The following is a 12,724-nucleotide window of genomic DNA, read 5'->3' as shown; positions in this document are numbered from 1 at the left end:
TATGTTACATAATTGAATAGTTTTGTTTTCCAATCTGTTACACAAAATTTCCTACAAGTGAAAATCCACTGTAATAGTGATTGATAATTATAAAATGATTCTAAAATCTTCATATGAATGTTGTGGCAATTACAGTTCTTAAATACCATTAAAGATAACTTAGGCATAAATAAGCATATATAAGGCAAGAAATTAAAATCAATAAAATAATACAGTTCTATAAGTCAACATTACACCATTAAGAAATCAACATTACGGCATAGAAAAATCAATATTAAATCTTACTGTATGTTTCCACTCTCTAATTCAAGGCTTGTTTTGAAAAACCACCTGTCATTTTTTTTTTTTTTTGAAAGTAACATTTATCTTTTACACACACCAATTTTTTTATATTTTATTCAAACACACACACCAATTTTTTTATACTATATATACACACCTGTTACACACAGGCCCACATCGACTCAAGTTCAAAATTTAAATCTTTATTAGATTTAAAAAAGTGATTTAATGATCTTAATATTTCTAGATTAAGATGATTCTCAATTGTTAAAAATATGTTGAAAAATGTAGCAAAATGCGTTTTAATATGTAGATTTGCATCAAGGTTATGCATTTCTCCTTAATACTATTAGATTCTGAGAATTATAAAAAGGAAAAAATGATTGTTTTCTTTTCTGCAGCTTGAAATTTGTCTTTTATCTGTTAAGTAAGAGTTTTGTGTTGATTACATTCGCCTCAAACTGTTTTTCTTTGTCTTGGTACAAATAAGCTTTATTCCTGACTTCTTGATGAAAGTTCTTCCTCTACCCTGTGGTTTTTTGGATGAAGTTTGATTGAAAGCTTCATTAATGAAGTTGGGCTAAGAAGATTGCTATCTGGTGAAGTTTTACTTTATTCAATTGATCATCAGTTAGATTAAGATGACAAAGCTTCTGCAAAGATACACAGGATTCCTTAGGTTGCTTAACCAACAACTTCACGGTCAGTGCACCCCATTGAATTTATGAGGTTTAATTAAAGGACAAACCAAAGTCATCTTAGTCAAGACTCATTTCGACTGAAGATTCAACAGAATGAACACCAGCAAGATTAAGGTAATGAGCATACTTGTAACCTTGAGACCTCTAATGAAGTGTACTCCTTTGTACAAATTTGGGTGTTGCTGTATTGTTCACAACTAAACAGCTGACATCTAGTGAATAGTGAGCTAATCAGATATCAAGTAGTTTATATTTTAAAATAAATAACTTAACAAACAAAATCATTATTCTATTTTAATAAAACTCAAATCAAATAAAAAAAACTTTTGGCGGTTGAGCACCCCATCTAATCCTGCAAGTACCTAGTGACCCCACCCTAGCAACAGACCTGTTTATATATATATATATATATATATATATATATATATATATATATATATATATATATATATATGTATATATATATATATATACATACATACATACAAACATACACACATCTGTCCCAAATCTTAAAACTTTCCATTGGTTCTCAAAAGAAAGTCAGATAAATTTTTCTGAAAATGGATTTAGGGCGGCAACCTCAAGTTTGAACTTTGTAATGAGACCTCAAGTACATTTAAATTTTTTTTTATATATAATTAGACCTCAACTGGAGTAAATAAGTGCAAGAGCGGAGAAAAGCTCTCCAAAACGAACATGGCAGGACAAGGGAGCTGCCCCTCTAAACAGCTTCTTATGAGAGCTTTTCATTTTTGCAAAAGCTATCTGTTTATTCATTCTAAAAATTGCTTATTAAATACAAAATTTGGTTACAATCATATGTTTGTAACGTTTATGTTACAAGATTGTATACATAACAAGCGTTATTTATTTCTCCATGAAAAAATTCTTTAGACAAGCGTTTTCTTTGGGCTATCCATTTATTTATTAACAACATTACTTATTTGATAAAAAGTTTGATAAAGAGCTATAAAAGTTTTTACTGCTTACAAAAAATGTTTTATATTTTCTTATTGTAATAGAATGCAGGCATTTTAAGAATTAACACAACAATTAAAAATTCTACAATAAAAGTTATTAATATATTAAAGTAATTAATGTATAAAATGTATAATTTATTACATAAAACGAAAACTGTTATGCAGTAATTTAGAATGTAATAATTTTATTTTTTATCAGTTAAATAATTTTATATTCTATCAATATAATTTAGAGGGTAATAAATTTATATTTATGAAATAGTCCAATCTAATCAAAAATATTTGCATTTAATCTGCACTTTTTTAAAAATTCTTTTTGCGTGTGCAACAACTCTGTCTTTTAAAAAGCATTGTATTTATTATGCAATTAATTATTTATTTTTTTATAAAAATGATTTTGTGTTATTCATTTTAGAGACAATGATAGTTATACTTTTGAGAGAAAAAGTTGTACTTTTGAAAGAACTTGGCTAATTTTAATATATTACTTTTAATATATACCGCTTAAATGATAGCTTAAAGATATTGTTTAAGCAAAAAAAGTTATTAACATTATAAAAATCACTTATGAAGTTTGAATTCAAACTTCATAAGTGATAAATTTATATATATATATATATATATATATATATATATATATATATATATATATATATATATATATATATATATATATATATATATAAATATATATATATATATATATATTTATATATATATATATATATATATATATATATGTATATATATATATGTATATATATATATATGTATATATATACATATATATATATATATATATATATATATATATATATATATATATATATATATATATATATATATATATATATATATATATATATATATATATATATATATGTATGTATGTATATATATATATATATAATATAAATTTATATATATATGATACAATTCATTTAAAAAAGGAAAAACAAGAAAATAACAATATGTTTTTTCTTTTTAAAAATTCAAATCTTGAAAAGATTTATCATGATAATATTGAAAATTATATTTAAGTTGAATACGTCTTGTTTTATTTGTGTATAGATTTTAGATCTGTTTGTACAGTGCTGTTTGGCTGTAAAATACATACATGAAAGAAAAATTCTTCATAGAGATATTAAAACACAGGTACAGTAATATTTACATCAGAAATTCTTTACACAAAATGCATATATATATATATATATATATATATATATATATATATATATATATATATATATATATATATATTTATATGAATATATATATTCTATTTTATATACTTTGAACGTCTTTTTCTTGTTATATGATAAAATATGTAAAGAGTTCAATAAGTATGACTGTGTATAAACTTTTTTTGAAAATATTTATGGGTAATTCCATTTTTAACGTACATTACATGTGCAACAACTTTATTAAATACTTGTTTATATAAACTGTAAATTAAGTTTTCAGCTATTTTGTATGAAAGCTGTCTGAAGAATAAAATGAGCTAAAGAGTTTCAAGCCAAAGAGGGTGAATTTATTACTGAAAATGCCGCTTAATTTAGATTACGCAGAATTATGTAAAAATGTGATTGTTCATTTTGAATGCAACAAAAACTTAACAAAAAAGTGCCAGTAAACGCAAGTGTTTTTAACTTATGTGGTTTCAACTTATATGCCTAAACTAAGCATCGTTATTCAAAACTTTAAATGTAAAAATGTAGCATTTAATATTCTTTCACATATATTATTAAAAAATTTTAGTTTTTCAACTAAATTTTAGAAAAAACAAAACTTCATCATGTTTTTCAAGTATAAAATCTGACCAACAACAAATTGAACATATTAGTTATTTTTAAACTATGAATATATATAAACATAATCTAAACCAATTTATGGTTTAAATTAAGTAAATAAATTCACGGTTACAATAACATTTTACAATAATATGTTATTTGATTTTTCAATATATGTTATTTGATATTTCGCTGATATATTGTGTTCAGCGTCATCAGGTATAATAAATTAAAATCGTTACAAAGAAAATTGTTATAATAAAAACAAACCATTAAAAAAATAACATTAAAAAGTGCATAATAAAATAAAAAAGTTATTCAAATGCCGATGTCAGTTTACTTATAAAATAAGGTCAAATTTTTGATGTCGCGTTATCATGGTCATCCCTATCAAAAAGTTTTTCTCCACTTCCTGCCAAGCTTTAGCTCTGCTAAAGTTTGACAGAATTTGTGAAGTGATGAAAGTTTTTTGGAGTTAGGAAGTGATCATTTGGGAAGTAAGAATTTCTATTATATTAATTTTCAAGCGATAAAAATGAATATAATTAGTATAATTTTGCTTCATCTAAGACTTAATATGATATACAATTTTTTTTTCATTAGGAATCAATTGAATATTTTAAGGCCTTGTGTTACCACTATATGATGGAATATTTCAAAGATTGCTTGCACACTACATTAGTACATCAATAAGAACATAATTGTCTTTTGAGCATCATTCTGTAGCCAGATAGGTTTTTTTGCTAAACTTATTATTACTGTTACCTTTTTAAAATCCATACTTTAAAACTATGATATGGTATGCCACAATTAGACACAGAATATTGATCTAACTCTTTTCTTCATAAAAGCAATTGCATAAATTCAAATACTTGTTTGATAGATTTCTCTTGATAATTACAAAGATTTGAGGATTTCTGCAATTATCATGCTCTAGCTGTTTGTTATTTATCATATAAAATTATTGTTAATTGTTATTATTTTTTATTAAACCGTTTTGAAATATTTGTAATGGAACTTTAAAAGATTTTTTTTGAAAGTAGAAAACTTATAAATTGTTCTTAAAAATAGGGTACAGGTTTTACACATTTTTAATAGTGATTTTTTCTATAAATAAAAAGGATAACTATATTATACTTTTTTGGTTAATTTCAAATTTATAAAAATATTTTACTTTTTTTTTACTTGGGTAAAAACTAAACAATAAGTTTGTCAGATTGTTTTATTGCATATCATTTAGAACATTTTTTTAACTATGAATGGTATTGTAAAACTTGGGGACTTTGGTATTGCTCGAATTCTTAAAAGGTAATTTTTAATTCTTAAAATTTTTTTGTTTTTTGTATTTATCTTGATTTTTCATTAAGATTTTAAAAATTGTTCCCCTCCCTCCAAAAAAAAAAGCATAATAATCAATTTTTGTATATATTCTTTTCTTTACATATATCGTTCAAAACATTGTAGTTAAATGAATTTTTCTTGATCATGCCTAAACTTTAGTTAAAAGTGATTTTTGTTAAAACATTCTTATTTAGGGCTCACTTTTAGTTGGATAAAATTTTCTTAATCATGCTTCAACTATAATTTAAAGTCATGAAACATTCTTATTTATGACTCACTTTTAGTTTTTTTTGTTTTTTTTTAACATCTTTGCTTCCAAAAAGGCTGCAAGCAACCACTGTTAGAGTTACTGGAAAAGAAAAGATAAACATTGTAGAGCAAGAAAGCGATTGACGGACGACTTAAAAAATTGCAAATTATATGAATCAGGAAAGCAAAATGAAGGAAGAGAATTCCAAAGAACTGATGTTCTAGGAAAAAAACTAGATGAATATGAGTTTTTGAAGCACTTAGGAACAGTCACAAAAAAAAGGATGAGATTTAAATGAATGACAAGTAACACGAGAATGAGTTTTAGTAGATGACACAAGAGATGCTAGGTCTTAAGAGCAGTGTCCATTATAGTATTTGTAGAAAAGAGAAGCAACATTTCGATGATGTGATAATGGTTGGAGGTTGGCTGCAAGAGCAGGTCGAACTATGTTTACAATGGGTTTTTGCACATCGTCTGTAAGAAAAAGGGCATCATTAGAAAAGGACAACTTTTATACTACAATTGGAAAGGAAGGATTCAATAATCTTAAAGATATCTCTAGATACACTGTAAGAAGGAAGCTTATGGAGAAGACCAGCATGCCAAACTTTATCAAAAGCTTTTGAAATGTCAAGCCTTAACCTCTCCACCTTTATCTAATGCACGATAAAATTTATCGGTTATTACTGTTAGCAAATTAGCTGTAGAATGAGAAGATTGAAATCCATATTGATGGTCAGAAAGTAGGTTATTAGGTTTAAGATGAGAAATTAAGTGTTTGTTAATTAAAGATTCAAAAACCTTGCTTATGATAGGAAGAAGACTAATGGGACGGTAGTTAGACGAGTCAGAACGCTCTCCAGAATTTATGAAAATAGGGATAATAGATAAAAGGCTGCTTTTCAGCAGGCTGGAAAACAAAAATCTGATAAGGACTTGTTAAATAGTTTTGAAAGTATAGACGACAGCTCCGGAGAACTCTTCTTCAAGACAATAACAGGTATGTTGTCCGGGCCACAAGCTGTAGAAGAGTGCAAGCAGGAAATCACTTTAGGTACAGAAGCTGGAGTGATATGAATGTCAAGCAAAGGATCAACCTGTTTATTGGCAGTATCAGATAAAACACATTCAGTCTTTAGGTGAGGTGACACAATTCTGAGCCATACAAGAGAGGTAGAATAACAGATTTGCCCTTATTATTGATACTATTAAAGATTCTCCAGAAGTCACAAGAGCGTAATTTTTGTGATGAAATACGAGGTTTCATGACCTGAGAATAGCGAGGTTTGGCATTAGACAAAACCTCTTTACAATGGTTTCTAGCGTAATAAACAGACGTCTGTTTTCTGGAGAATTGTTATGCTGATATATATGGAAGTAATGGTTTCGATTGGAAATTGCAGCAGCACAATGTGAGGAAAACCACGAAGAAAAATTAGGCTTGACCTGAAATCATTGAGGGGAAATAAAAGATTCCATGCCAGCCTGAATCCACAAAGTTATGTAAGAAGCACATTTGTCGACAAGAAGACGAAAGATTTTTACCCAAGGGCCATCACGAAGAAAATCACAGAAAGAATCCCAGTCAAGAGTAAGAGGTACGATGATACGAAGATTTAGATGATGAGAAGAATGAGGTAATAGTTTTTGAGAGATCAAACCATGATTAGAAGCACCTAAAGGTGAATGTGGATTAACTAAGCACTGACTAGGATCAGAAACAAGACATAAGTCGAGTAGAGAAAGTAAATGATTCGGGTTGTCTGGAAAGCATTTTGGAAAGTTGACTATTTAAGTTAGGGATTGAGAAAGGCAAAATTTTGGGCTTTAATGCCTGCAGAGTGACTGTCACTAGAGCCACGCCATTCAGTGTGATGAGCATTAAAGTCACCGACAACCACAATATTGGCTGATGGATAAAGAGAGAGGGCTTGGTCAATTTGATCAGAAATTACATCAAAAAGAGTGCAGTCTTGAGATAAAGGAGAGCGATATAGCACAAAGCAAAAGGCAATTGAGTGAAGTGGTGTTAAACGAAAGCACATAAAAGAATAGTCTGTGGATTCAAACTTAGTTTCCTGACAAATGGGTGAATTCTTACGAATGTAAATGCCCAAGTCAAGTATGTGACTATTGGAGTCTTTACACATTAAAAGAACATAACCACTAAAAAATATCAATAAAAGAAGATCAACACTAAGATCGCAAGATGAGACAGCTAAACTCAAATTAGTCTCACAAAGAGCGAGTAGGTCTGGTGAACTTTGCAATAGATAAGACTCATCCGAAGAAAAGTTTTTTCAAAGACCACGAATATTAGTGAATGATAGGTTTAGAGAGCTTGGTGATTATGAAGGTTTTTTGTGTTTTATAGTTTTTGGTACTTTATTCATTTTTAAATTTGCTAAAGAACTTGACTCAAACATAGAAAGTACTCAGTACACTGTTTAATAGCCCAAGCAATTGCCTCATTAATATTAATAAACCCTAGGCCGAAACAAAGGGCTCCAAATGTTACCTTGACAATGCACACCAAAAGTACAAACAGGGACACCATCCATGTGCAACATGGCACTGTTAGTACTCTTATATTTTTCAGCTGTTGATGGAATTAGCCTCTCTGAGAGCTACCACAGAGTTCAGGAAACCTAACTACCAGTTGGCCTCAGAACCATAAAACTGAGTTTTAGAGCTGTACCCTTATTAGGAGATAATAGAATGAGTTGCCTATTCATAAAAACAGAGACACAAGGAAAACCCATGCATTGAGTCAAGAAGATCAAGCATTTAACATCCTAAACCGTAAATAATGTATTATAAATACATCTACGTCAGTCTATTAGATGAGGTAGGGGTGTGAGGCTGGTCACCAAAGAGAATCTGTTCACAGGACAGTAGCCGGATGCGTTTAACATCTGCCCAAGATGAGTATTTTTTTCAAGACACTATCTTAAGCCTTTACCCAACTAAGAGCTCCAGGTACTCAACCAAGCCTTAACTTAACCAATCAACCCTTTTTTTAATCTAGAGCCCCAGTTATTTAACCAAGAGCCCCAGTTAAAAAAAATTTTCTCGATAATGCTTGAACTATAGTTAAAATTCATAAAATACTCTTATTTATGGCTTACTTTTAGTTAAAAAAGTTTTCTTGATCATACTTGAACTTTAGCTAAAACTCTGTAGTTGTTATAACTGATAAAAAATTTTTTTTGGGGCTGATAAGCATTAAGCTTTATCTATTGCAAACAATGTTTACATCACATATTTAAATTAATTTTCCTTCTTTTAAAAGTTGCTAAACTTCTAGGCCAAACTTCAATGCAGACTTAAGCTGTATCTTAAGGGTATTGAAAATAATCAAAGTTTTAAAACCAGTATTTATAGACAAGTTTTTTATTCAGTAGTGAAAAAAACTTTTTAAAAAAAATAAAAGTTTTCAATTTATTTAGCACAATGGATTTTGCTCATACATGTATAGGAACACCTTATTATTTGTCCCCAGAAATAGTTGAAGGCAGACCATATAATAGTAAAAGGTATTTCTATATTATTTGTATTTTTTTTTACACTTTAATTAAAATTGAATTTTATTGTTCTATAATTTATACAAGAGTTAAGTAATAATAAAAAACAAAAATATAATAGTATTATCAGTAAAAAAATTAGAAAAAATTATCATCCTATTATGTTTTAAAAGATTATAATACAGCTTATGAAATAAGCATTTAATAGTTATTTTAAATAATGGTAATTTAGGAAATAAGATCTAGTTTGCTTTGTTGTTTTGTTTGTAAAGTATATTTATACTCATAATAAAACTCTTTATATTTATTTTTATGAAAACTCTGTATTTAAAGCTCTATTTAAAAATGATTGTTATAGTGACATCTGGAGCCTTGGATGTGTCTTGTATGAGTTAGTTACTCTTAAGCATGCAGTAAGTTTTTTTTTTGGTGTTTGTATTTTTGTCTTTTTTTTTAAGCATTTGGTTTTGTTTGTGGTACAATAATCATCAACTTTTATTTTTATTTACTACTAGGGTCAATCAAAAGGTTCATATAATCAATTTTTTTTTATAACAAAGAATAAGCATAGAACAATAAATTAGGAGTGGATCATAAGTAGGCACCTTGCTTCAAAATAATCTCATCTAAATCTGTTTTCAGTTTTTCCAGTTGCCGTTGCATATTATCATGTGAATGTGACCTTAAGTTTGTCTCCATGGCTTCTTGAACCACTTCCTTTGTCTGAAAATCCAAATCCTTGTGATAAAATTGAAATGAAGAGAAAGCATGTCTGTCCAACAAGTTAAAGTCGGGGCTATATGGAGGTTGAATGACACGGGTGACTTTTTTCTCAGCAAGAAAGTCTCTGACTGCAGCAGACACATGTGGCCTGGCATTATCGTGCTGAGGGAGCATTGTGTTTCATGTTACTCTTTTCAAGCCTTTTTTGACAAAATTAGAATGCATATTTGATAGAAAAAGCATGTACACTTCTGAATTGACCGATTGTCCATTTGGAAGTACCTCAACATAGGCCTTGCCATCAAATAAGATGGCAAAGCCTATGTTGAGCAAATCACCATACTTTTTGCATCAAATTGTGATCTCCTGATACGTTTCGGAGCTTCTTCACCCTTTGAAATCCAAGCGTGATTACTGCGTTTGCACCTGATCGATCTGTGGTAAATCATCTTGTAGGATGGTCAAAAATTCATGCGCAAGTTCATCCCAATTTTGTTGATTTGCTTGGGTGAGGCCATATGGGATCCATTGTGAATAAATTGATCTTTTCAACAATTTTTTGTTGATTATTGAATAAGCTGAACCAAAAGAAATGTTTATGACATCACAAATTTGCTCTATTGTTAAAAATTTGTCTTCATCAAGCAGTTGTTGAATGATCTCAATGTTGTCTATAGTTGTTGAGATACTGGGTCTACCTGACCTCGATTCATCTGAAAACTAACTATAATCACTTATGTTTGATGTAGAATACTTTTGGTAGTACTTATATACTTTTTGAATGAAAGTTGCATCCTCACCCCAGGCAGTAGTTATGAATTTGTGAGCATCAGATGGAGACTTCTGATTACGACGACAAGTCTCAATTAACAATCTAATACCAACTTTGTCAATTTGCATAGTAGCTTTATTTATTCAAACAATCTAAAATTAAAAATATTTATTTTATTAGGCATATATGTACATAAGTTAATGTTAAGAATATCTATAAAAAATTTTATTGGCAAGAATATTAAAACATGAGTTATATGAGCTTTTTGATAATACTAATATTTTAAAAATAATTTTATAATAATATAATTATTTTCAAAATTTTCATTACTTTCATTGATAAGTCTAACACTTGTTACGCTAAATTTATTATTTTTTAAAAAACATCTGTAAAGCTTGGGATTTATTATTTTTTTAAAAACATCTGCAAAGGTTGGGATTTAATAAAGTTCTTTAAGTTTCTTTGGCTATTGAGCTTTTTCCAGCTTTTTCTAATTTTAGGTTAACTTATTTTAAACACCAAAACAGTAGTAAATTGTTTTGCTAAAATCCTTTATCTTTTTTTGCAGGTTGTTTATTCTGTTCATTAAGGTTAACAGATTTATTAAAGAATTTTAGTCACAATAGTAAAGCATTATGCAAGCTACATTCCCCCGTAACATTATTAAGTTGTTACATCTCTTTATCAATAACTTAATAAACTTTAAAACATAATGTTTGATTATCATTGTCTGCAACATAGTGACACTTTTTTATTTAATCCCTTTTTTTTTACAAAAAATTTTTGCAACAAAGTTTTTTTAGGTAAATTTCTTAACATTTTTTACTTGATGTTACGTCGCAATTGGTTACACTTTTGAAAACTGTATATATTTTAGAAGTGTCACCAATTGAGACATAAGGTTACGTTATATCTAAAATTTACTGCTAAATTAGCATCTGCTAAGGTTGCTTCTCTTTATTGTGCTTACCATTTTCTCTCTCCTGATTCCATTCTTTACCTCTACAAATCTCTTATTTATCCCTGCATGGAATACTGTTGTCATATTTGGGCTGGTTCTTCTAATGATGATCTTTCTTTTCTAGACAAGGTACAAAAACGCATTGTAAATGTAGTTAGTCCCGCTCTATCTGCTAAGCTAGAACCTCTTTCCCATTGTGGTAAAGTTGCATCTCTATCTTTTTTCTACAAATACTATTATGGTTGCTGCTCAAAGGAGCTATCATCTCTAGTTTCATCAACTAAAACTCATTCTCGCTTGACTTTTCATTCATCAAAGTCTAAAAACTTTTATTCGTCAAGCTTTTTTCTCTGCACGTCAACCCTTTGGAACTCTCTCCCATCTTCATGTTTTATTGACTCATACAACCTTCAATTCTTTAAATCCTCTGTCAACCGTTTTCTTGCTCTATAATTCTATTCTTTTTTTCTAGTAACTCCTAATTTAATAGTGGTTGCTTGCAGCCTTGTTAGGAGTGAATCAGAATAATAATTAAAAAAAACAACAGAAAAAACATTATAATGATTAACTAAAATAATTTAGTTAAGAATTAAAACTTTATTTTTCACGACAAAATAACCAATTGAGACTAAACTTTTTTTCACATTAAAAATAAAATAAATATTATACAAATGAGTCTATACTCGTAAAAAAAATACTTTACTACTAAAAAATACTTACCTAACTTTAGTACTAAAGTTACATTTCATTCTAAGTGTTTTTTTAAATTTTGCAAACAATGTTTGCAAAATTAAAGTTTTTGGGAAATTATTTTTTCCATAATTTAATTATATAATAATTTAATTTATAAAATTGAGTGTTTTACACATTGTGTAAAACACACAAGTAATTTTGCTTGTGTATTTTACATAATGTGTAAAACACACAAGCAAAATTAAAGTTTTTGGGAAATTATTTTTTCCATAAAACCTACAAGAGGTGTATTCCAAAATAATAGCTGAGATTTTCTTTAAATACACCTACACCTGGGAAAGCTTGGATTATCCATGGTTTGCAATACTAAATTCAAATTGTTTTGAACTAATTAAAATTTATTTAATTGTCAAATCTAAAATCTTAAATTAGGAAAATCACAAAATTGTGCTAATCTCGTTGGCTTTTATTTTTATTTTATATTAATAATTTCAAGTGTTTTTTTTATTCAAAATTGTTCAAACTAAAGATTTTTCTTTTGCTTTTGGTAATTTTTGCTAATTTTTAAAATATTTTTAAATATTTTAGTTTGAAGCTATAAACATGAAGGTTTTGGTGATGAAGATTATAAGGTAATAAAAATATATCACAGAGGTTTTAATTTTTTTTTTGTTTTCCGAAAGTAAAATAGAAATTCAATG

At 28.1% G+C, this 12,724-nt stretch overlaps 1 protein-coding gene across 7 annotated transcripts in view; it reads left to right on the top strand.

Annotated features, from left to right (window-relative positions):
- The window catches only part of LOC101235086 (serine/threonine-protein kinase Nek1), a 295,109-nt gene that overhangs the window by 30,118 nt on the left and 252,267 nt on the right, over window positions 1-12,724 (top strand). For all 7 annotated transcript variants that reach the window (XM_065813420.1, XM_065813417.1, XM_065813419.1 and 4 more), the window contains exons 6-10: window positions 3,038-3,121; window positions 4,997-5,064; window positions 8,800-8,886; window positions 9,233-9,287; window positions 12,612-12,655. In XM_065813420.1, the coding sequence (XP_065669492.1) occupies window positions 3,038-3,121; window positions 4,997-5,064; window positions 8,800-8,886; window positions 9,233-9,287; window positions 12,612-12,655 (338 nt within the window). The remainder of the gene's footprint in view (window positions 1-3,037; window positions 3,122-4,996; window positions 5,065-8,799; window positions 8,887-9,232; window positions 9,288-12,611; window positions 12,656-12,724) is intronic.

The sequence above is a fragment of the Hydra vulgaris genome, chromosome 12 (genome assembly GCF_038396675.1).
Source record: "Hydra vulgaris chromosome 12, alternate assembly HydraT2T_AEP".
In the NCBI taxonomy this organism is placed as follows: Eukaryota; Metazoa; Cnidaria; class Hydrozoa; order Anthoathecata; family Hydridae; genus Hydra; species Hydra vulgaris.
Note: the sequence above shows the minus strand (reverse complement) of the source record. Positions and strands in the feature narration are given on the sequence as shown.